This window comes from Megalops cyprinoides, chromosome 11, assembly GCF_013368585.1.
Source record: "Megalops cyprinoides isolate fMegCyp1 chromosome 11, fMegCyp1.pri, whole genome shotgun sequence".
In the NCBI taxonomy this organism is placed as follows: Eukaryota; Metazoa; Chordata; class Actinopteri; order Elopiformes; family Megalopidae; genus Megalops; species Megalops cyprinoides.
In genome coordinates this window covers 4,242,255-4,268,738 of record NC_050593.1, presented here as the reverse complement: position 1 = coordinate 4,268,738, position 26,484 = coordinate 4,242,255, and the positions used below count along the sequence as shown (strand labels likewise).

General features: G+C 40.9%; 2 protein-coding genes across 2 annotated transcripts; both read right to left on the bottom strand.

The window, feature by feature from the left end:
- Nucleotides 1–2,249: 2,249 nt before the first annotated feature.
- LOC118785344 (5-hydroxytryptamine receptor 5A-like) lies at nucleotides 2,250–7,319 on the bottom strand. The gene is made up of 2 exons (XM_036539938.1): nucleotides 6,618–7,319; nucleotides 2,250–2,654 (listed from the first exon to the last, which is right to left on the bottom strand). The coding sequence occupies exons 1-2, from the start codon at nucleotides 7,317–7,319 to the stop codon at nucleotides 2,319–2,321; spliced, it is 1,038 nt and encodes a 345-aa protein (XP_036395831.1). The 3' UTR covers nucleotides 2,250–2,318.
- Nucleotides 7,320–8,318: 999 nt separating this feature from the next.
- On the bottom strand, nucleotides 8,319–19,057 carry ddx18 (DEAD (Asp-Glu-Ala-Asp) box polypeptide 18). Its single transcript, XM_036540450.1, has 14 exons — nucleotides 18,932–19,057; nucleotides 18,170–18,367; nucleotides 17,658–17,909; nucleotides 17,210–17,345; nucleotides 16,422–16,522; nucleotides 15,793–15,992; nucleotides 15,319–15,433; nucleotides 14,434–14,573; nucleotides 13,812–13,973; nucleotides 12,074–12,226; nucleotides 11,745–11,858; nucleotides 11,008–11,064; nucleotides 10,152–10,329; nucleotides 8,319–9,343 (listed from the first exon to the last, which is right to left on the bottom strand). Exons 1-14 carry the CDS (start codon nucleotides 19,038–19,040, stop codon nucleotides 9,198–9,200), a joined length of 2,061 nt encoding a protein of 686 aa, XP_036396343.1. The 5' UTR covers nucleotides 19,041–19,057; the 3' UTR covers nucleotides 8,319–9,197.
- Nucleotides 19,058–26,484: the final 7,427 nt, after the last annotated feature.

The following is a 26,484-nucleotide window of genomic DNA, read 5'->3' as shown; positions in this document are numbered from 1 at the left end:
TGCTGCCAGAATAAATGGGTGGGATGGGGTGGAGTGAAGAAATAGGCAGGGTTGTGGGTGCACAAGTGGACAGGGCTTCCCTCAGGCTATGCAGTCCGTGTAACCCATAAATGAAGTAGATCAACTTAATTTTCCTAACTTTGTTTCTTTCATGCTTACATAAAATGAGCGGAAGGAAGTCAATGCAGTCTGTTGGTATTTATGCAAGCACTCTCAACCAGTCGAGATGCATGGCGATGGCATTTCTTGTGAAGGAGGATGGCCTCCATTGAAGAACGTTCACAGTGTAGCACTGCCATTGGAGCCCTTCTCCTGAAAAGCTGTTTTGACCTCTTAGCGAAGTCCTCCATTCATCGCAGACATGATAGTGCACAAGTGTGGTGCTTGAAATGTCATGCCAAACACTCAAGGGGTGTAAACTCATCTGATGCAGGCTGAAATGAACTCTCTTGAAATGAATCAATTAAACATTTTCCACTGATGCGAGAACACTAGATGCAGTAACAGACTCCGTACTCAACAGTCTCTAAAATTACCTAGAAGATGCTAATTAGCAAGGTCAGTCTTTTCAGGCATATTTCCTGATTCCCGATTTATTAAAAAAGGTTTTAGAAAACAACTTAATGATATCTATTAAAACAAAAGTATAAATAATAATATTCCAAAAAGACATTTAATTCCATCTTCAACTAATAATGTGGCAAGAATTCAGTGGCAGGACTGAGCGAAAAACAAATACAGCCTGTAGTAGAAGCAGTATACTTTTGCATTTCAACACTGAAAGTGTGTCCAAGACCAGTTGTCTGGCAGTAAATGCAGTTTTTCTCTGTTGTTGGAGAAAATATTTTGCATGAATTGTGGAAGACCTGATTTAATTGGCAGACTGTCCAACAACAGTCAGATCACAACTGCTGTTTGGATTTTGACAAAGCTATTTTAATCAACATTTGCAAGTTATGGCCACGGGAACGCAAAAGTAATTGCACTGCTTAATTATCTCAAGAACCGAGCATTGTGCACTTTGGATCTCAAAGGAAAAAACAACAAAAAAAACAGAAATATGTGCCTTTTGATATTGAAATGCACGGCCATTCAAAAAAGCTTTCAGTGCTTTCCTGCGGGCCCTCATCTCTTGGTTCTTCCTGAGGAGGCCTGAGCTTTTTTGAGGTGCAAATGCACTTGTGTCCTCGGGCCTCAATCATTTCCATTTCATTAACGGTTTCTCTCTCTCAGTGGGACATCTTCGGCAGACGTAAGAATGGGACCACTGTTCAAAGCAAGGTACTAGTGTGGTTAATTACTATCTCGGTCAGACCATGTTCGGTTTTGCTGCCAAGCCAGTCGGTGTTCAGGTGTTCCTGGGTGTTTTTCTGGTGCCAGGGGTTCTAGAGGTGGAGTCATGAATGCTAGTGATCTCCTTTCTTCTGATGAAAACATTTTTTTCTGTCTGCCTCAAAGACAAAATCACATCACAAACCTCATGATGTCACTGGGAGATGCTGTAGAACACTTCCAGTCTTCACTATGCATTAGCTATCGCACTGTATTCTGAGTGGATGTGCTCCATATTGTGGGACTTATAGGTGTGCATATCAAAGTGGATCCATGTACAGTTTACCGGATTTTTGCTGTTCTAGCATTCTCCTTGTGTCACCCAAATATTTATAATGTAATCTCAGAAATCTGGGTCTCTTTCAGGACTGAAGCTCAAGTGTTTGATACATGTTTGATTTGTTATGCTTTATTTCAGTTAAATGCATTTTCTTTCAAACTATACAATTCTAACACAAGTTGGCAACTCAAACTAAATCTGCTTTCACAACGTACTTGAGCATTCTGGAGTACATAGCAATGCCAGAAAGTGGTCAAGTAATAAGCCTTGTCAGACATCTGTTTATAAAATTATAGTGTAATATGCACAATGAGTCAAATGACAGAACACTTTTATCAGTTTAACATCACAACACTGGTTTTGTAAAACCACTGACAAATTACTTTAACCTTTTTGTGACCCATGATAATAGTTGAAAAAAGGAATGAGTGCTCACCTCCCATTTAGGGAGCTATTGTCTGTGTTGCTCTAATATGGTATTTGGCCACATTTCCATGAGACTACAATACTTAAGGGCCCACAGTGTAAAAAAAAAAAAATTCCAGTGGGTGGAGGGCTAAGGTTGCTTCCTATGAAGACCTACAACAGGATCTCACATCTGTTTATTTTGGTACCCTTGCATTGACCCGTCCATGTGGCTGAGGTTGCGCTAACATTGGGCTTCACGTCGGCCTGGTGTCAGGCCAGCACCGGGGCCTGGTGCAGCTCACCTCTGCTTGGTGAAGAGGCTGCGGAAGGCGCTGTTGTAGCTCTTGTTGAAGGCGGTGTAGATGAGCGGGTTGAAGAAGGAGTTGGAGTAGCCGAGCCACAGGAAGATGCTCTTGCAGAGCGGGGGCACCACACCGCAGGAGCACAGAGGCCCCAGCAGCTCCGTCACGAAGAAGGGGATCCAGCAGAGGACGAAGACGCCGATGAGGAGACCCACTGTCAGCGCTGCCCGCCGCTCTTTCTGCTCACGCCACGTCTCACCGTCCGTCTGGAAGGCCACACCCGCATGCCGCGCTGAGAACGCCACTTGGGGCTCGTGGGAGGCCTCCTTCACCTGTGGAGCAGGGGCAGAACCACACATTCCATCATCGAGCAGCAGGGCTTGTTAGCCAGAACGATGCAGGTTCAGTTCTCCAGGGGTCACTGCTGTTGTACCCTTGAGCAAAGCACTTCTGGTCCGCCTCAACTGCTTTGGTGGAAAAAAAATATCCAGCCATAAAAATGGTTATGTTGTTGCAGCTGATAAAGTAATAACCATTAGTAGTAGTTGTAGTAGTTGTGTTATCTGGGAAGTGACACTTTTTTATAATGGAAAAATTGAAATAACTATAGTTAAAGACTAAAGAGATACGTGTTAGACATTGGGTTGTTCTGATGTGATGGTTTTGTACTGATAAACTCATTGGTCTGTTATTAGATTATATGTTGAGAAATCATTTTGACTAATAGTGTCACAAGATAGCCTGTGATGTAAATGTAAATCACAACCTCCATTCTTTTATTCAGTCATTTTGCAATTCATTTTGGATTCATTAATGAATTAGTGCATGAATGAATTATTCAACTGATGTGAAATTATTATTCCACAGGTTTCCACAGAAGTTTACGGGAATTGATCAAGCTTTTACAAACTTTTAAATTATTTTGGAAAGAAATCTTAACTCCTGATGCAACATTTCAATTCTCAGCTCTCTTGAAACAGGCATATCTTGTGTGTTTGTTTTTTTTGTCTTCATATTTAGACTTGACAGTGATCTATTCAAATATTAACACTATTGTTTAACTCAGCATTAAATTGGTGGTATTAAAGCAGGGAGTTTTAGCAGTTTCTTGAGAATCATTTGACTAATCATACTGCATTTTTGACATGGCCTTGTGAAATTTCCCATACCTAAATATCAATTTTGTGTTTATTTATAAACTCACATGTGACTCTGTCCATTTTGCATTTTCCACAATGATAACTGAATAAGCTTCAAAACGGGCCAACAAATTTTGCCCAAAAGGATGGCATGGTTTGGTGCTGTCATTTCTTTCAACAGAATAATATTGTTGTAAAATAGAGAGACCTTTATTTAAACAAATGAGCAAAATCAGTCTTGCAAAATCTAACGGGAAATCATTTCTTAAAATAGATGTGTTACAAAGTTTTCAATCAAAATTTTCAAATTATTACATTATTGGGTTTTATTGCATTGTATTACATGTGAAACTGAGTTTTTACATTAGTCAGTATTAGCCAGTATTATCATGTTACCAGCTGCAACAAATGTAAACACGTAAATGAATAATGATGATACAAGATTAAAGATGCTCCTGTAAGGCTTTCCATAAGAGACCAATTAAATGAATTCGTTACAGGCTTAGTACATCACACAACAGTGTGGGAAGTGGGGGTGGGATTGTAGAATAGGGATTCCTGGATGACTTGTACTCAGATCTGCTCTTGGAGGGCCACGGCATCTGCGCTTATGTTCCAGCCAAACATCATTGGCCATCTTAATCAACTAATTATCTCATTTACCTTTTCACCCCAGTGCTGAAAGTATTAATGTTGTTAAATGTTGATTGTAAAGAATAGAAAAAATAACCCTCCTTTCAGGCATCAGAGTTCTATACAGCTACAGTCTTGTCTTTGTTCCAAGCCAGGCCTTAGTTAATTAAGTGGAGCCACTGACTGTGTGAGAATTTTAACCACCTGTTGTTCCACATTCAAGGCTGTTTGTGAGGCATCTCTAAAACCCACAGAACCTCAAGGACCAGAAATGGATGCTGCTAACACACCCAGTCTTTGACAGCTGGAGGAATATAGCATTGACAGTGAAGATCTGTAATGCTGTCATTCATTCTCTGTAATGTTATACCTTTTCATCTCTCCTCATCCCTTAATAACTTAATCTAATCTGCCTGCTCATGGGAGAGTTTGTGAACAGGGTTGCCAGATCTCCAGGAAGATTTCATGCTTGATTCGGTGTCAAAAAAGCTCAAATTCATCATAAAAATGATCATCATCAAAAACCTGGCAACCCTGTTCTTGAGAGACAGGGAATATGAGGAGACCCTTGAGACTGGCTGGAATATGGCCTCCTAGATTGGTGCATTTAGAGTTTCCCTTTGAATTAACAGGTGATTCACACCTGGAACCCATCAGTTAAGAAGATGACTGTTAGGGGAGCTATGATTATGCAGCCCACACTGTCTCCTGGCTCTTGCCAGGAGACTGTGTGATTGCAAGGTAAGTGACTCTAAATGTCTTTATTTAGGATTAGGGATGTTTTCCCAGTTGACCTCTTATTTATGAATCCATTTTCTCATGCTGGATTTAATTTAAGCACTCTGTAATGATTACCATCTGTTTGCTTAAACGTGTTTGTCTGTTCCTGACAGCATCATGCTGTTTGAAACATATCTATCTGTTTTAGAACATTGTGTGAAAGTCTACATTTGAATGTTATACCTCCCATATACAGAGCATGCATACACCTTCAGCTTGAATGAACCTTGGTGATTCATAAAGATCTTCCAGCTCCTAGATATTTCTTTGAGCTCTCTGGTTTGGATTAGTCAATCTGCTTGCTTTGACAGATCTTATGTGATTTGCCATAATTTATTTCTTATTTTCTTGTTTGTCCAAATGAAGAACGAGTGGTGTCACTTGTTGATTGTGTAAGCATGGCAGGAGAAGATTTTGCTCCTCTAATGTGAGTTTCTTCAGGACAATGATCAGATTCACCCATTTGAATATTAAAATTAATATTCTTAAAATAGATTTTTTCCCCATTTGAAATCTACATGAAAAGTATTTTTAATTTGATAATAGTATTTTTTGTGGATAGTATATGGACTACTGTTAAAAGTAGATCAACTGAAGGACAAATCAGCTAATAATCAGTAATTGAAAGTGAACAACTGAACCATTATTATTATTATTATTATTATTATTATTAATAATAATAATAAATATCTGGACTGTTTAACCCCTAAGTGGTGTCCTTTGGGGGTTTTGTCATAAATTATATATTATCATATTTATAATTTTCTATATTACATATTCCTACCTCGAGTAGGACCGTGCGCCTGCGGTTAAAATACAGTTTACCTCTCTCTATGTCCGCACCAGCAGGAAATTGCTTCCCCTCCAAATATAATTCACAGAACGCCTTTGATTCCCGGAGTTCGCATCTGTCAATATCCCCTTCTCGGAGACTAACACTAATTTAGATTTCTGCTAGATTGCCTTTAGGCGCGGTGGGCAAACACTGCTGTTCAGAGCCACTGCGTATACTGACTTGATACCCGTAACCAATAATCCCCAGAATAAGAGTAATATGACCCTGAAAAATAATCAGTGATTTAAGTGTTTGTGATGTCTTTTACAATTATATCCCACCAGCAAAACGAATTAACGGCTGCTGTATGTACACTTGCATTAGCGAGATAAGGTATAAGTGTTTGGCTTTACCGCAATACACATAAAATATCCCAGAAGATGGGAAATTCCAGGAAATAAATTAAAAACTTTATTAGACACCTTAGAATAAATTGGTAGCCTATCTGGATGCTGAAAATAACCTCGTTCGGGTAATTCGCAAGATAAATGTGTGAACAGGAGAACGCCAAAGCTGCAAATGAGCCAGCAGCACCATCAAAGATTTACTGTTTATCTATAATTATATGTATATAATCTGCAATTAAATGAAGGATAGCATATGGTATCTTACATGGATATATGGATATATGTATGCTGTTAAATTGCTAACACCTTTGAAATTGGTTTAAAACTTCTCTCCAATATTTGCACACATCCGTCTCCAGCGAGTGCGCGTGCAGCTTCATGGTACGATATTTACTATAATGTGACAACGTAAAACGTAAAGTAGGCTATACGTATACGTGTGCGTGCACACTTTTGACCTGTTGTTGTTCTGGCTGAAAATTAATATGAGTTACGACAAATATCGAAGAACTTCAGCTCACCTTGTAGGTGACAATGAAGAAACATGCACGAATAGGTTACCTGTACGACAACTGGCATGGGGATAACTTCGTTCCTTTTGAGGCTCCCAATCCGGAGTTTGGCAGCTTTATAAATTTTCCAATATACAAACAGAACGACAGAGAGGGGCATATAAAATGCCCCGAAAGTGGAGAACACGGTGTAGGACGGTTCCTGGCTAACTTGACAGTTCTCCTCGTCTGCGGTATACGTCTCACCCCATCCGAACTGCGGCGACAGAGAGATCACTGCTGACAGCACCCATGTCACGGCTATCATGATAGTGGATATTTTCTTCCTTGATTTTAGCGTGTATTCCAAGTGGCGCGTGATGGACCAGTAGCGGTCAAGGGCTATGGCGGTGACATTCCATATACTAGCGGTGCAACACAGGACGTCGAACGAAATCCACACGTCGCAGAGGACTCTTCCGAAACGCCATCTCCTCCCTGACAGCTCGTTCACTAGGCTAAGGGGCATCACAAGAGCCGCTACCATCACATCGGACACCGCCATCGATGCCACCAAATTATGAGGCACTCTGTGGAACGTCTTCACCCGCAGTATAGTCACGAGCACCAACAGGTTCCACAAAAAAGTCGCGATTATAAGCATTACCAGCAACGTCAGAATTAGGATACTGAACATTGAGAACGTCAGCCTTCTGGGCAGGTTTTCGTTCGAGCTGCTGTTGATCGATACGGTCAAGTTTAACTTCTCCATTCTCCAAGTCCTTGTTCCAGGTCAGGCATGCAAAGTTTTCAGTGTGTCAAACACGGTATGTCGACATTTGTTTGTGGGGCAGCAGTTGTGTTTGCGAATGGAGGTGCAGTACGAAACATCAGATTTCCAGTACTTATCGTATGTATTCTCTCACGTAACATGGACTGGAGTCTGCAGCTGCGGAGAATTTATTTGCGCAACGTCGCCTCCTGCGCGCGCTTGTCATCACCCGGCAGTGACCACTGGGAGACGGTCTGAGATTTTTATTTCCATTTCAAAGCTTTGTATCAGGATAATTTGGAGGATGTGCCCATCAAGAAGCGCAATCAGACATACCACGCTGAATGGAAACACGGTGAAAATAGAAGACACATTACGAGATAAAAGGCCATTCACGCAATTACCCTGATCGCGGATCACGACCACCTCAAAGATCTATCGCTCTGAGAGCGCAATTATTTCTGCATGTTATTTTCTTCACTTCAGCGTCCCAAGAGCTATTTGTAAACCAGTCAAGTTACTAGTGAACAGACAACATCAAGAGCTCTGCACAAAAATTCTTGTTTTTTGAATGAACAAAGACCTGGCAATTAAATGAAAAGCGGACCCATTCTTAATTTAAGCTAAGATGGAAACTATCACGAATACATGCGCAGCGTGTAGGTTTAGAATGACAACGGCAAACACTTGCTGGCGCTGCTGATGAGACTAACAGCTTTGTCAGTGTAGACTGCACGGCAGTTTCTGCTTAACACTTCCAATGAGACATGCTCGACTGTCAGTTCAGAGGGCGTTTAGCATTTTCAAACGTGACTGTGTTGTACTCGCAGTGTTGTGTACATTTGGCTTCGCATTTAAATCTACATCACGACTCCAATCAACATACTGAACCAAGTCCAAAACCCAAATATTAGAGCCGCTGCCTAACTGATGGTACTGGTTAAAAACTGATACGTGCATATTATTTAAGGGAAATTATTTTATTAGAAGCAATGCACGAAACCGGATTAAAAAGTGACTCTTCAGGTTACATCCGCTGCCAAATCTTAATATGCTTTGTATCTAATAACATGCATGGTTCATGTTACAATCTGCAGAAAAAGTACAGCACATTCAGCTAAGGAGTATTAATTCATACATTTACACCTAAAAAAGTTCAATTCATTTAAAGGAATGTCAAACTCATGATGCACCTGTTACCTGCTAAAAAGACAAATAAGTTGGGACAGAATTTGCACCTCATAGAACAGCATGCTGTTCAATACTGACATGTTGCGATGTTTCATTTTATGGATAACATTTAAATTTAAGATCATCTCCAGCCTAGGTGTCACCTCCCCTCCCTCCCCTCGCTGAAAATTCATTACTTGCACTTCCGCAAAATGTCAAGCCTTCGAGCCTGGGAAGCAGGTATGTAGGCGATGTAAAATATCAATATTGATGGTTTATTTATATTAAAATCTATTATTGTGCCTGTGAATCATGAGTTTGTCTTTAATTCCTTCTCACAGGATGGAAAAACAGGTCTTGAAGCTTGACACTTCTGGTAATAATGTTCTGCTAAACACCCGGTAAGCAGAGTAGACTCTCCAGCCATACTGACTATATCTTCTTTCAGCTAAACCTAGAACACCAAGGTACAGAAAACTCCATAAATATTTTGCCATGATACACACTGCCAAGGACATCAACATTTTAATACCAATCATACATTGTGTAAAAAGGAATGCTGAGGCTATGCTGGAGAACTCAGTGGCCACAACCTCTCCCATCACTACAGACAGTACATGTGTAAGTCTTGCAGAGACAGTAAGATGAGGTAGTGGAGATGAAATCGGATGCACTGGTGCACAGCAACCACTTGGTCCAACTGCAACCTCATCGGGAGAACTGCCTCTTTTCTGCTTTGCTCTTGTTGACATGCTTGAATATCTTAGACTTGTGGACATTCTTGGACTTCTGGTAGCCAAAGCCCCCGCCTCCTCCCCGCTTCTGAATCTTCACCCCTTTGCTGCTGTGGACGTCTGGTGGGAAAGGCTGGGTTAAGGAAAACCGCTGCAGAGCCTGAAACTGCCCCCTGCCCATATCAGGACAGACAAGGCAGCAGAGCAGGCCGCTTATGTTACTATGGCTTCTCTTGAGGCGCCTCTGGTGACTTTCACTGGGAGTTCTGACTTCCCCTTTCAAAATGCCAGCCTCAGCGCAAGCAGCCTAGTAATGGCCCAAGCTGTCAAAACGCAACACTGCCAAAATCATGCTTTAACATAAAACCAGTACACATCTTTAGGAGGCTCTTGGGCACTTGTCACTCGTCTCAGGAGTATAACACACTGTCTTGTTCTGCATGACTGCGCAAAACATCTTTGAATGTAGCACAGTTTTGAAGGGGCTTTCAGATCTTATTAGGCTAAAACTCAATACAGACATCAAACATCAACCAAGATGGAACCAAGAAACCTGTGTCAACTACAGGTTCAGCTCATGCAATTCTCTAAACCGGCATGCCCACTGTAGCACCCGTTGGACCAGAGGTACAAAGGCTTATCTTATGGCACAGGCAAGCAGAGATGGTTTAAACACTGGCTGGTGGTCGTTCTTTGTTCAACACAGAGAGCAAAAGTGAAAGCTTACTGATGAACAGCTATTTTACCATCTTCCAGAGGCATCCGTACACATCTGAGCTGCTTAATCAACCTGTAATCCGCAATCAAAGAGCAGATATCACTCTCAGAATAGTCACTTCTTTTTTAGTGCTATATTATCTGCTCTGTGTGATACCACGCGTGTTTCACCACATATTAAAGCCCCCACACCAGCAGGCAGAAAGGATACTGAGGTCGACATACGGCGGCACCTTGAACCCGAAGGAGAGCGCCACCTTGGGGAGGTTGAGGGTGTTGACACTGTAGATCTGCTTCAGGGAGTGGGAGTCATACGCCCGCACGTAGGACTTGTACGCCTCTTGGGCCGACTTGTGCAGATAGTAGTTTTTCTCAATAAGCTTCTCCAGCTACAACAGACACACATTTACACACATTATGCACACCCCCAGACATCGACGTGACTTGTCAACACCTCACTTCTACACTTAAGAAATGTATTATATCTTAATATTAAAAGTAGTGAAAAAAATCTGATCCTCCCAGTAACTTTCCAAATGGCCTGCTTCCTCTTTAACATGTTATTACCAGATTATTTTCAGTCCCCCCTGCCCGCAACAAACAATATCACATCAACATTATTCAAACTTTCATCACTAATAATTAACTATGGTATATGGGTAAATGCTAGTGTAACAGCTGCCAGTCATTGGGATTTGTTTTACCACTCTATCCACTAGGGATGGTGGTTGTACATACCGAGACAGATTTACACACATGTATATGTTACACTATGTTACAGAAGTACACATAAGAATGTGTGTGTGAGTGTGAGTGTGAGAGTGTGTATAAATTGCATATATAATTTCTTCTGGATGAGGTCTGCTGCAGGACTCAGAAGTAACTTCACTGTGGATGAATTCAGATGAATTCATTTGAAATGTTGCAGATTACCCAGAATTTCTCTGAGATCTGGATTTATTTTGTCAAAGGTTGATGAGTCGGCCATTTACTATTTGAGAATGCACAAAAATCAGCAGTGGCATTGGCTCTGAGTGGTATGGTGCAGTGAGATCGAGGATATACACCTGAGACTGGATATCTGATATCTTGCTCCAGGAGAACTCAAACTCGCTCAATGGAACCTGACAAATGGGCATACAAAAATAAATCAATATCCTGCATTCTGTAAATAAAAAATTATATTTTAATATTTTTTGGGAGTAGTCATTAAACGTGTCACAAACACTGATCCCTAACAGCATTCATTATTCCTATGATTATTACAGCTTTACAAAACATTAGCAAATTCAGAACCACTGAGGATGCCAAAGTACAAAAACCAATTTACAGACAATTTACCAAGTGTTGGTAAAGCCAACAGCACTGCAATTCACGAATACAACAGCTAGTCCACACTGTCTTAAAACACTTAGATACAGGCACAATATATTACAGCAACACAATGCTTAGCACTACTCTGTAGAACACTTATTCTGCTCCAGAAGGAAAACTCTAAACTCTGACCAGTGCTAAATGTGTAATAAATGGTAATAAAAAGTACAACTGAATTCCTATTGTAAGGCAACGTAATAAATATCACCACACATATTAAAATGATTTCCATATCCATTGCCTAAGAAAAGCTCTCTATCACTCCTAAATCACAAATAAAGCTGTCAGTAACATCAGCATATTTTATGTTAAAATGACCCATTTTAGCAGCAATTTCATTAGTGAGTCATTTCTTTCAAAAGTGTGGAGGTGCTACACGAGGTGTTGCTGTATGATGCTGCCATGCTGCACGTTCCCATGGTTACGTTACCTTTGCTTGCTTGAGGAAGCGCAGGAAGCCCAGCTCCTCTGGCCTAAGGATCAAGAGGGCGTGGCCCCTGCCATTAATCCCTCGGGCCGTCCTGCCCACCCGGTGGATGTACTCCTGAGGGAAGAGAGCAACAATAAGTGTCTCTGCGCCACTGCAGCTGATACTCAAAATAAGTCCTCTGCAACTGGCTAATGTGCAATCAGTAATGCCACTGTGACTTATATTCAAATAAGTAATCAGTGACCGGCTAATATGAAACCAATAGTGGTTGAAGTGAGATCAGTACTGCCACTGTGGCTGATAGAGAAAGGAATGGTCTCCTGGTTTACCTTGGGGTCATCGGGTGGATCATACTGGACAATCCAGTCCACCTCGGGGATGTCCAGGCCTCGGGCCGCCACGTCGGTGCAGAGCAGAATGCCGGAGTCGGCGTTGCAGAACTGGAAGAAGGTTGTGGTGCGCTTGGTCTGCTTCTGCTTGCCCTGCAAGATGCCATCACATCACACTGCATTGTGCCATGTTATATCACACCAAGATAGGTACCACTGCATCACACTTGGCTTGACACAGTGTAACCAAGCTGGGTAACACCACATCACAATGCATTACATCACGGCAAGTTAGACAATACTACACCATGTTGCAAAACTAAAAAAAAAAGTTACTGTTATTCTGCACAAGGAACTTGCAATATATCTATAGTCATCCAAACAGAAGGCAGTACTTATTTCTACATGACTTCACATCTCTATGCTCAGATTCCCTAATCCAGTTTCACAAATAACCCATTTATAAAGACACACAGCAGGTGCAGTGGTAAGGAGAAAGGTTTAGAACCAAAAGGTTGCTGGTCAACTGCCAGGAGGGCCTCTGCTGTTGTACCCTTGGGCAAGGCACTTAGCTCAGACCTCTTAAATAAACTTCCAGTTGTATAAATTGATAAAAGGTACAGTGTAGAGAACTAGAAATAGAACTAATGCATCAAGAGGGAAAAAAAAACTGAGGAAAAAGAGCATCCATGAATTGGCTTTTCAAATGCTGACACCATGTAATATAAACATAACTAACACAGAGAAACATTATACGTAAATAAGAAACCTGAACTGGAGGACAAAAAACTGTTCCAAAAATACAAGGAGTATTTGGGAAGAGACAAACAACAATGAGACAGACAAGGCTAAAGGGCTAAAACACATTTTAGTTTGCCGATACATTTTCATTTTATACCCGTGGACGTCTGGAGAGCAGTGCATGTACGGAAAAAACCCTATGAAAGGAACCAATTTGGGTGAATGCAGCACAGACCAGTTAAGATACTTAAATCTACCTTTTGATGTCAAATCCTTGACTATTTTAAAAATTGTACCTCCTTTCAGCTGTGAAGTGAAAACGTCACATTTCTTAACATACCATGGATTTGCGCTTGAGGAAATGACCGTAGTCAAGGTGATTTCATAAAATGTTTTTTTTTTTTCCTCTCTCAGAGGTGTACTTACTTATGCAAACATACCACAAATTTTAGTCAGGCTACCCATACATCTGCCCATTAAAATATTTAAGCAAAAATGTTAAAATAGTAATAGTTTCTTGTATAAAAAGCAGACATTTTCATGCCAGAAAGAAAAGTACAACCAACCATGTTTAATAAGTAGGGAAGACACAAGGGGGACACTTCAACTAAATTTAAACCCCAGTCATGTGCTTTGATAAACTACAGTTTAAAGGCCTCAAAACTTCATCTGGTTGAGACATTTCAAATAATCCTGTGTCAGGACACTAGGGCCAACCTGCTTAAAATAAAGGGGTCACAAACACATACAATAATTAAAAAAAGAAAACTCATCAGAACAGTTTTAATGCTGTTGATTATCATTGCCTGCTGTTAGCTAAATGAAACATTTCAAACCAAAATCAGTAGCCACGGTTATAATTTCCTTCTTTCAATCCTGATGCTACAATTGTAGTGTGACCATTTTTTTCTCGTTCGCTGCATTCTGATGGATGGTGAACTCTTTGGGGTAGGGCTGTGTGGGGTCAAAGTTCACAGAGGGTTGGTAGTACACTTACATGAATGGCCAAGACAGGCAGGTCAATGTAGTTGAGGAGCTCATAGTGGAACTTGACTGACATGCAGGAGGAGAAGAAGACCATGAGCTTCTTCTTGCGGTTCTTCTTCAAGAAAGTGAAGAGCAGCAGGAAGCGCTTCTCTGAGGGACACACCACATAGCCCTTGAGGAAGAAACAATGGTGGTACAACCTCGTCAGCAAGACACATCCTGAGGTGAACTCACGAGGGCACAAAACCTGGATGCACCATGCATGTATAACTTTGCCTTTTAAGGACCATGGACTTACTGTGTCCAACAAAACACTTTCCCTGGGGTTGCAACTCCCTGACATTCTGTAAATGTCAAAGTTTGCCCTTCATCTGGTTACTACCGATTCATCTCAGGCACAAGTGTGCGACACAGCAGCCATTTTGTGTGAAAACCTTTACTCTAGATAAATGTAGTTGGTGCATTTTGCCACATAAATTGGGACGGCTAGAGGGCTAAATTCAGAAATTACATCAAGACACTGCAGAACCCACCCTACTCTTTTCAATAAGCACTTCAATGAGTTGGGACCTCTGTTTAGCGAAACAGACCGCTTCTTTCTGCAGGCGGTGCCCTCCCAGCAGCTCGGTTACCTGCTCCAGGCCATCGACAGTGGCCACCTCCTTGTTGTCGTCAACCCCGACGTACAGGGGCTCTTTCTTCAGTGAGATCCTGGCTAGGTCCTCCACTTTGCGCGTCTGCGTGGCTGAGAACAGCATGGTTTGTCTTCGTTCTAGTGGGAAGGGGGAACAGACTATTAGTCTGCCACTCGCATACACCCAAACATATGGGACATCCATCTTCCTCAAAGAGCTAAATAATCAGGCTAATAGGGGGAGCTAAAGTGTGTGCGCCATGATATTATATATCTCCACAGTGAAAAATGATGCCCTTAATCACAAGCCCAGGCAAAGACAGGCCATATCGATGGAAAACTCCAGCCATGTCGGCTTGTGATAGAGAGCTTCGAGACACCGTCTAATCCGACCTGCACGTCACCATATTCACACATAGCATTGACATTTGTCAACGTCACCAACGTACAGATGACTGACACTGCATAGGTCTGCAGTTTTGATCAAATAGATTTCTTTTCGCTAGTAGGCTACTGTTCAGTCACGCATCAAAGGAGAACACTGCAAGACGCATGTACTGAGAATGCGGGCGGCAGTGTAGCATAGTGGTTAAGGAGCAGGACTCGTAACCGAAAGGTTGCAGGTTCGATCCCCGCTGGGCCGCTGCTGCTGTACCCTTGGGCAAGGTACTTAACCCACAATTGCCTCAGTAAATATCCAGCTGTATAAATGGATTACATTGTAAAACAACTGTAACCTATGTAAGTCGCTTTGGATAAAAGCGTCTGCTAAATGAATAAATGTAAATGTAAATGTAATGCTTATGTTGTTGCTATTGTATTAACTTACACATAACAATACATTCTCGCTAAGGATGTCATAGGAGACTTAAAAACCACATACTTGGCAAAAGTTTAATGATTTGTTTCAGTTCCTCTTCAAATCCCACTTCGAGAATGCGGTCGGCCTCATCAATGATCAGACACTGAAGGTTCTTGTACATGAAGCCAGGAGTATTCTAAGAGCAGAGATAAAAAAATCCATAATCTCCATATTCAACACAACAGAGCACAGTCGCGCTGAAAATCAATGCTTTTTTCCTGCGTTCCCATAAACCAATATCATCACAAAAATGACAATCATACTGATAATCACACTCATACTCAAAAATATCATAAAACATTACATGCAGAGATGTAATGCACCCTTACATCCCAAGATGAAGCTTAGTACAAATATTACAATAACATTACATGACAACATTCTACATTCCCTCCGGGCATAGCAAATCATGTAGTTCTGTGTTCAGTGTAGGGTACAACATGACTAAATTCAGGTATGTGATAATTAGTCTGGCCCGGTGTAGGCTGTGGCTACCTGCAGGTGGTCTAGCAGCCTGCCGGGCGTGGCAACCAGGATGTTGACCCCATTGGCCAGTTTCTGGGCCTCTGCGGAGCGGTTGCTGCCTCCCATGATGAGGCCATAGGTGTGCACGTGGTGGGTCATCAGCTCCTTCAATACACCGTAGGTCTGCATGGCCAGCTCACGCGTGGGCGACAAGATGATCACACCCGTACCTGGGGTTGGAGATGCAGTCTCAGCACAGACACTCAATACCTTCAACTCCCCTCCCCCCACCCCCACCTTGTAGTACTGAAGACATACAGTCTCTGCATTGCTACTCCATAGATGCTTCTGGGTTTGAGCAAACATTGTCCTGTGGTCCTGGAGAGCCAGTGTCTTTATGTCTACTCAACCCTGATCACAGAGGTCTACTCAACCCTGGTCCTAGAGTACCACAGTGTCTGCAGGGCTATGTGGTCCTGGACCTGGTGGGCCACAGTATTCCAACCAGGCACTTACCCAGCTTTCCTTCCCAGTTCTGACAGTAATGTTAAGATATCTAGAAACGTAGCCGTCCAGGATTGGGGCTGAGCTACCCTGTCAATGCTGAGATCAGCAGCCCTTAGTTTCTGTAAACTTTCCTGATGACTGAAAGATCTCACCATTTCGGGGCATGAACTTGAGTTTGTAGATGAGCTCAATGGAAGGAATCAGGAAGGCCAGCGTTTTCCCACTTCCTGTTTTGGCAGCAGCCAAGACGTCCCTGCACAGCAACAAGCACATTTTCAGCAAAAGACTCTGTTACAGAGTCAAGACAAGACACACAATCAAGGCAATTAAAGAAAATTATAATATGAAAACATTCAAGATACTCTCCGTAAAACACCAAAGAACCAACTGTAAAGCCACTTAAAAAAAAAGACAATTCTAGTCTTAAAACATAGCACTACCGCCTTGTCAACTAGGTTCTCCTCAAATACAGTCTTAAAATAATGGGAATAATATCCTTGGTAACATCAAAGTTAACTGAACAACAGCAAAAAACTTCTTCCAAAGATTTCAGATAATCTGAAACCTCAACTGCAGATGATTTAAAACATTTTCCCTGCAAAAAACAGCTTCTGTTTCTGTACAACTGGCTAGTAAAACTCTTGCAACGCAGTGATCTTTTGCCCACATAACAAAATACTACACCATCACTCTGAGTACCACAAGCACATACATTAGTTAGCTTGAAATCAACTAGCTTGAAATCAGCTAAAGCTGGAGGGTCATTCAGGGAAACTCCCTTAAATAACACACCCTCAAGCTGTTGACATAAACACATGCATGCATTCATGCAAGCAAGGCCTGTTGTGGATGCTTTGGTATCATAAGCAGCATGTTGTTCATGAGGCTGGGACTCGCAGATGATCTGAGCTCAGATCCTACTGGCTGCGCTGTAGCTCACCTGCCCTCCAAAAGGGGCCGGATGCTCTTGTGCTGGATCTCGGTCATGTGCTCAAAGCCCATCTCTTTCACGCCCTTCAGTGTGCTCTCACTCACCACGCCGGCCAGCGAGGCAAAGGACGTGTCCTCAAATGCACCTGCGAGTGACAGGGAGAGGACGATCAGTGGATGGACGTCAAGTGATGAAATGTTAATGCAAGACACCTTTGCCCCACCTGGCAGTATAAAACCAAGACCACACCAGACACATGGAGGCAGTATTTAATAGAGGCACATAGCTTATAGCTAAAAGGTTGCAGGATCTACTTTCAAGTGGGGCACTACCATTATAGTCACTTACCTTATCCAACAAAACACACTGATAATGCGTGAAAATGTTAGCTGTGCATGCCAACCTGGATAAAGATATCTAAGCAAATAAAATGCCATAGGCTTTTCTGGCTACATACCCGTCAGCCCCAAAGGAAGCTGTGGCCCATCCTCCTCCTCCTCCTCCTCTCCTTCCTCTCCTTCCTCTCCAATTAATTTCTCCTCTTCCGCATCTTCCTCTTTGGAGGAGTCTTCATCTTCCTCCTTTGATGGGTCTGCTTCCTCAGCTGGTTTCTCCCTCTTGTCTGAATTCATCTCCAATTCCCCCTCCTCCTCCATTTCTTCATCATTCCCTTTCTCCTCTGCATCACCCTTTTTGACCTTTTTTACAACTTAGAAAAGGACGATGGTCTTAGTCACTCACACACACATACATATAAGACATACATACATATATATACACATATACATATATATATATATATATATATATATATATATATATATACACACACTTTATGTGTGTGTGTGTGCGTAATATATTACACACACACACAAAATTACAAAGTCCGCTTCACTGTAGTCAGTGTGTGGCCCCTACACAGACGTGTGTGAGGTGGGGGGGGGGGGGGGGGCATTTCAATTACCCTACCTGTGGCACCATCATTGCTCGCTAGTTTCCTTTTCTTTTTCACCGCAGTCAGAGTCGCTTCGTCTCCCTCCGCCGGTACAGAGTGGACTTTTTTCACGGTCTTCTTTTTTACCACTGTGTCATCGACTTTCGCTGGCTCGGATTCGGTCTCCCCGTTGGCTTCAGCACGAAACTGTTCTGCCAAATCGCTGACACGTTCTAAGAAGGGCGAGTTTTTACAAGAGAAAAACGTGGTTTACAGTTCTAAGAGGGACGTCATGTAGCCTTTTTACAGCCAGACAGCTATCCAGCTTAGTCGTTTGATAGCGCATTCCTAATGTAGTCTAACTATGCTATTAAAATGCTAGAATATTGCCTAATTTGGTACAATAGTTTTGTAAACCATTTATCTAGCTGGCAAACTATCTTTTTCGCGTAATAAAATTAGTTGGATACTAAGTCAGATCAGCTAATGTGCACATAAGCTCGCCAGTTCGCATATCTAGCCTAACAACCTATGCTGGCTCACCATCTTCATCGAAATCCGAGCTAACGTCACTCCGCTAAACATACTGCGGCTCGACAAAATGTTAATTAGTCGGCAGACACTAGGCAACTAGCGTGTGCTGGTCAAATTGTTGACGTTTTCAAAGATAACTGATGGCTAGTGATCACACCACACTTACTCGACTAAGTTGTATTACATCTAGACTACCCACAGTTAATTAGCTACCTACTATTTAGCAAGACAGTTTAAAAGATACGTCCAACTATTTTATTTACCATCTGCCGTATCTTCGTCCTCTTTTTTCTTGAGTAAGTTCCGTTTTTTATTCTTTTCACTCCTTTTTTGAATCTTCTTCCGAAGAAGCTTCATCTGTAAGTCTGCCATGTTCGCAGAAGAACATGTGCACAATCGTTGTAGGACCCTGACGACCAATTAGATTGCCTGCGTAAAACAAGGACCCTATTATAGAGGCTGTAGTTAATGCCTGAATGAAAATGGAATGACGTTCTAGCAGGCTTACTTTACAGTTTACAGGATAAGAAAAAATCCACATCTAATTCTTCATGTGTTGTTTTTGTGGAAGGCACAAAAAATATATACAAGAAAACGATTCTAAACCCTGATTTTATGAAAAGTAGTAACTATAACCGGGCAAGCAGCCTGTGCATTTTGAACGTCTAGAAGAAAAATATAACACACTTCAAAATACATTCAGTTTTTTTTCTTTAACGAAGAGATCCTCTGTGTTGTACATAAGACTTGTACTGCTGGGTTTGTTTGTGATGTGTGGAATGTTTTGTGAACCCTAGCCCAGATGTGAAAAAACAGTCGAAAAGAAAACGCACATTGTGACCACGAGGTGGTAGTAAACTCCCGCTAACAGATTCAAGAGGACGCTTGTAATGACGGGTAGACACACGAAACGGCGGCGCCAAGATCCGATATTTAGTTGTAAGAAGGCTAAGAGTTCAGCATTCTTTATTTTTTCCCCCATTCATATCATATCCGTTGTATATCTTTAATTTATTTAAATCATCCTGTCACATAAACTGGCAATGTAGCCACAATTTTGCAATTTTGTGAACTTTACAGTTAGGCTAACAGACTCAGGGGCGTAGGAACCCGGGTACGACAACGACGACGACACACACGTCCTCCCCAATATTTGTGTTCCCCAATAAATTAATTTCTCTAAATGAGTAAAAACATTATTTGTAGTCGTGTCACAACAACCGGCAAATTTAGAATAAAACTTTAGTTTGGAAACGGAATATCGTACTCCCTGATCATGTTTTGTGAGCGCGCCACTTTTACTGATTGGATCATTCTCAAAAAACATGCAAGCACAATCAACTTGAACGTAAGCCTTAAACATGCACCCGCTCCCCCGGGGGAAAAAAACAGACGTTAGATCGTTTCTTGGAGTAAAGACCAAGAATGGTAGATAGTGATAGGCGTGTGTGGATTTATTTAGCGACCAGTTTCGCGTTAGTCATCTTTTGAATAATTTAGCGATAGCGATTGTAGCCTAGGCTATTAGCGAGCTAGTTTCTGTACTGTTGAAACTACTGTACGTTAAATAAAATTTGATTTCATGATACGTTGAATTCATGTTAAACGACGACCGATAACTCAGGGCTCCCGCTCGTTGACACAGCAGATTAACTGGGAGGACACAGCTTGCTACAACAGTCGTTTAAAAAGCACTAGGCTAAAAACACATCGAGTCCACGAGGTAACCGCCTTTGTAAATCAAGTGTAGGAAGTATTCTGGGCTACTCGCCGCACGCTAATTTCGGTATCAAATTCTTTATAGCCTACTACTGAACAGTATTCTTTTTGAATATGTTGTACATTTTCATATATAATGTTAGCTTGTTACTTCGCTGATCGATAATGAACAAGGTACCGTTAGCTAGCCAGCTGTTTTGTCACTGACAAAAGCCTATTGCGGAGGTAAAGTTGGGTAAGTTAGGTTAGTGAGGTATCAGCTAGCCAGATAGTAATACCGGTGGGAGAATTATGTGACCAACTTTGTGAAGAAAACTTCACCACATTAGTCAGTCGATATTTTAAGTTTTAGAAACTGCAGACGAATAGATGTTTTAATTGTTAAAAAAAAACGTGCACACAATATGTACTGTACTTCCATGCTTTCCTGTTGTTCAAGGCCAGAGATTTTCATCAACGTTGCATACAGTGAGGGAAAACCCGTCTGCTTTGTGTAGTCCATAATAGTCTTCTGCTGTGATCGAATGGCATGGCAAATGTCACACTTTGATGTCATCACCATGACATCAAAGTGTGACATTTGGCTATGTGGATTAGTTTCATATACTTTCCATCTCCACGAGGAAAATAACTCTATTATATATAGGCCTAATGAGACACATCCTAATGTTGGGTGATACACCTTCATGTTGGGCAAACTCAGCCCCAGATGTGTATCTCCTATGGTGAGGTGTGCAGCTCTTCCTTAAAGCGGTGTTTACAAGTGCATACCGTCTTATTTCAAGACATCCTGATACTGTTTTATTCTTCAATCAAGATATATGCTCCTTTAAGGACTGGATTACGTATACAGACATAAAATTCATAGCAAGTTGTGTGTCCCCCCAAACCCAGTCTTACGACCTTGGGCTAACTGATTAAACGGGACAGGACGTGTCAGATGAAAGTGTGACCAATAATCTGATACATAAAATAAGGGTTGTTAACCTTTCATTTGATTATATCTGATAAGCCCTCGTTTTTAAGATTATGTCAATAAACAGTTTTCAATTTATAAGCTTCACATTAATACAGCAAAGAATAGCCTACAACAAATAGACCTTTCTTTAAAGATTCCAGAAATGCCAGACGTCTGTGGCAGTACACTATCATCCCTCATAGGAAAAATAGCACGTTTACAAAAACTGAAATATCACAAAATGTTTCAGTAATGCTACTATCGTAAACTCACATCTAGCGGAGGATTGAAATGAATTTATACATTAAACATGAGATGCTATTGTGGTTTATTTACCATTTTCTGTTTACGAACTTCTCAAGCTGAGCAAATCCCCTACTAAGACGTTGACTTCAGTAGAATTTATAATGAGTGGTTATTTTCTTTATGTTTCCCAAAAACACACGCAAACTGCTCTCTGAAGGATGGCTCTCCAGGCTAATAATGCCTCAAGTCCAAGCAGCATTTCATGCGTTGGTCCCCTCATTACCAAAACGTGGGATGTGTTATTGCTCATAGCGGTTTTGTGCCCTCCTGGGATTTCTCAATCCTTAATGTACTGTATCTGTTTTTTTTTTTTTAGGATATCGTGATTAAGTCCTTTTTTTGGAAAGAGGGTCCTGTTTCCTGTGCTTTGCGCAGAGGCAGATTAACTAACGGGGATCACGTTTGTGACTGAAGTGGAGGGCGAAAGGCGGGCGGGATGAAGGAAGGGTTATAAATGTGCTCGGGATTAATTTCCTCGTTTATTTATTTCCTTTCATATCGAAACACGGTTTAAGGTTAACGTATGCCACAAAGCTTGAAGACTGCGGGGTAATCACCGCTCCTGTCAAACTCTGGGAAGATTAACACATCATTAATAACTATAGCCTATAGACATGTGGGCGTAATTTCTGAAAAAGAATTATAACGTGGATAAACGGTATACAAATGTATATTCTGTGTTTGGTTCTGAAGCGTCTTTGCCTAGAAAATTTCTCTGGCACACATTTGAGAATCCATATCAAATTACCGGGAACCAGCTAAAATCACCATTGGTCAGAGCAGCAGTGTGCAGTGGCACTCAACTGCATAGCATGGACAATGTGTAAAAATACGAGAAAACTACAACAAGGGTTGACGCTGACCCAATAACCAGCAAATGTCATTACTGCCTGGCAATGTGTCACACATTCTTGGTCATTCTTGGAAAAAGTTCATTGTGAGGGAAGTAGCAAGGATTTGAGTGTGACTTTTTTGTTCTTGTTCTTTTCTTCCTTTTTTACTAACAGAATGTCTGATATTGACCAATCAAATTCAAGATGTTTTTTTTTTTTTCTCCTGTTTCATGTGTTAGAGTAGTGCATCATTTGACAGGAAGGCATTTCCATTTGGATGCATATTTTTAGCTTTCTTTTAATGGGCCCAGCTATTGTTTGCTTTCTGAAAGGTTTCTAAATATAGATTCTATTTTTTAAGTTGTGCTCTGCAAGCATTTTTTGTGATAATGACCAGAGGGATGAAAATTTTCATATCCATTTCCATACTCGACTATGGCATGATTTCACAGTTTCATTGTTTTATACGATGATATGTTTGTATCTTTTCAGCAATGTAAATGAATGCATAATTGTAACAACATTAGCAGACACCACAAAGAGAGGTCCAAGCAGCCCAGGATTTCTTTCATATTTATGGCCCAGCAATATGTGCCCTATATCCGTTAGAATCCCTTCATAATTGTACTTTGAACAATGGTATGCCAAATATGCAATTCCATGTGCCAGCGACATTGATTAATTCTCTTTGAAATGAATCTTCCCTTCCTGGTTGTAGATGAGTCTGATATTAATATCTCATGCATAATGACTTTTCTTTGTGTGTGCGTGTATGTGTGTTTCCAACCATCTCTCAATCTTCTCTGTGTCGTCGCCCTGATGATCGTTTGGGATTTGAGAGATGAAAGCACGAGGGTGTATCTTAATTAAACTGGAATTTCATGGTATTTACTGATATGAATGGCACATACATATATGGATACATAATAGTTAGCACATTTGCATGCAATTGTGTATTTGTCCTTTCTTTAAGAAGAAGCTAATTCTCACCACAAGTGTTCTTAGCGAGACTTTAGCAAATTGTAACACCCCACATTTTCTTCTGTTTTCATCTAATGTTCTTACACATCAGTCATATTAATGGTTTACAAAGTATGGCATGATTTCTCATTTGAAAACTGTTCTTTGTTGGAAGAATATTTTATGGGACTTTACACAATTTGACTGTGTGTACAATTACTGGGACACAAAACATCAATACACCATATATACATATAGGTGTGCATATAAATAAAAGCCAATACACATGGGGACATACGCACATGCATACATTAAAGAGAAAGATTATGATAATCTTTTTAAAGATTATGACTGCAGCAATCTCAGTGAGTCTTGCTCATGGCATAATTGTTTCAGGGTTAGCTCCAAGAAGACCTTTCAAAAGCTGCTATGGTTGGAGGCTCACTCAATCAGGGGTGCATTTGTTGAAGATCTACAGTAAATCATGGCAGGAAAGTGGATTCTGTGTACGTGGCAAGCTACTGATACAAATTTATGGTCCAAGACAGAAAGATCAATGTCTTTTCAAAAAAACTGGAAAGGACCAGGCATTCCCAAAGCGTATGTTTGCCAATATCTATATTTACGTTGATTAGATACTGAACACAAGTTCTCTGTGGTCCCTTACATCTGTAAATGCATGACTGGAGTGGTACAGAGCCTGTGTGTGAGTTTAAAGTGCACTGTGTAAGTGAATGTATTTTTGGTTACGGAAAGGTGCTGCCCCACACCCTCTCCCATTCTGGGGATTCACTGAATGGAACCAAATGAAGTTCCCTGTCCTGGATAGCTGTGGATTCTGAATGTACTTTCAATGAAGTGATCTTATACACTTTGGCCCAGCTTTGACCTGAAACAATAAGCAGCAGCCATCTTGGGATTTCCTTCCATGACTAATCCAAGAAAAAAAATTCAACAGGCACCATTATTCTTGGGGAACAACAAATATCATATGTTTCCATAAATTTTGGTCTTTAAATTTGTAAAGACAGGTGAGACTGCCTAAGGGCATAGATGTGTGTTCAGTCTATTATAATCAGTTTAGTATTCATAACCTGGGAAATAAATTACAGCTGCTATAGACACAACTAAGCTGAAGCAACATAATTGTTATTGAATGAGGATATTGTTTAATATCTAACTCGGGACTTTTTGTGTATTGATACCTTTGTTACCTTCTATAGCAATAAAACAAACCCATAACAATTTACTTTTAAGGACATTGTTTTCCATCAATTAAGTGTTAGTTACTTTTTAATACATGATATAATTACAGTATTATCGATAAATTAAAAATAATAATAATAAAGATCTACCTATAAAGGTTGTTGTGAGTACATTAAAAGTATATTGTGAGGGAATATAGTGCTGCAAACAAAAAAATGACATATCCAGTGATATATTGGTTTAGGTGATCAGCTTATGAAAACACCCCATAAGTAAATAGAATTAATTTTGTCATTTCACTCACTTGTAAGTGGCAAAGGGGTCAAAGATTTCATACAGTAGTAGTTCATAATCATGAATCAGTACATGCTGTTGAGCTGAATTGTTTTCATTTAGTGACAGTTGAAATCTCAGCTTTCAGGCTGTGGGTCTCTAGGGGATTTGAAGGCTGTAGCTGTTGGAGAAGCTGGATATCCCCCCACCACCCCAAATGAAGATTGTGCTCTTGGCAGGGGGCGGAGGCAGTGGGATGACCTCCTTGCATCTGGACCCTTTCCCATGATTCCGATGAAATATTCATGTATACACTCTGCTGCATTTTCAGTGGTCACAAGCACTCGAGCATTCCTCTGCTTTTTTGCACTCAGCAGATATCCTAGGGACCTGTGTGTGTATGTGTTTGTGTGTGTGTGTGTGTGTGTGTGTTTGTGTGTTTGTGTGTGTGTGTGTGTGGGGGGGGGGGGGCGGTTGGGTGCTGCAGATGATGACTCCGAACAAAACTTTGCTATTTCTTACTTTTCAAAAGAGGCCTGGCACATGCTGACTTGACTTGTCTGTCTGCTTTATTTAGCTTGATTTTACCATGCCTGGTCGAGTCTGGAGTCTCTTCACTTTGGTACGCCTTAAGTAAAAGAGCTTAAGTGACAAGGGACAGCGATTTCCTGCCTCGGTGGAGAACTGAGTAGGAAACTTACCTTGTCAAGAAAAAAAGAAAAACACATGGCACCAGTTGTGAGCGATGACATTGACCTTGATTTTAGATTTAAACCCGAACTGAACATGCCCCAGGTCCAGTGCTCTAGCAACTACATGACACTGCACACTGTTTTACCTGTGTTTACCAGAAGAACTATATGGGTCCTAACATGGGAATCAGCTATGCCAGCTGATTAGTGCTAAAAAAGGTAATACTAAGAGCAGGAAAGTGTGCTTACAATTATTAGAACACTGCATTCGCTGTGCAAGGCCATCATTTAATTTACATCAGAAATGCCCACCGATCGAACAATGCACATTCAAAGTTCACCCACGAGTGCAATACAAGCATATGCCGGATGGTGGTATATGGTTTTCATTTTACATTTTGAAGCAGATTTTAGAGACATCATTCGTTGCTTTCATGATGTTACTAATGTACCCATAAATTGTGTAATTACAGGTCAGCCTGCCATTGTCATTTAGAGATCACAATTACACGTTTCTCTGCATAACACCAAAAAGCTCTCCACTGAAAATACTGTATGTATTCTTTTACTGAGTTTCAGGTAATTGTTTGAAGTAAGCCATGTGTTCTGGACAAAAAAGGTTTTTCAGCAGCATTCAGTAGCAGAACACCCCAGTTTGATATATATATATATATATATACATACATATATATATATATATATATATATATATATATATATATATATATATATATATATATATATATATATGTAATATGTATTCTGTTCTGATACTGAATTTTTTTATTTCCAAAAGTTTCATTTTTCTTCACAGCTGGAGTGAAATCACTGGAGTCATCCATGTTTAGCTGAAATTGCACGCTCCACTC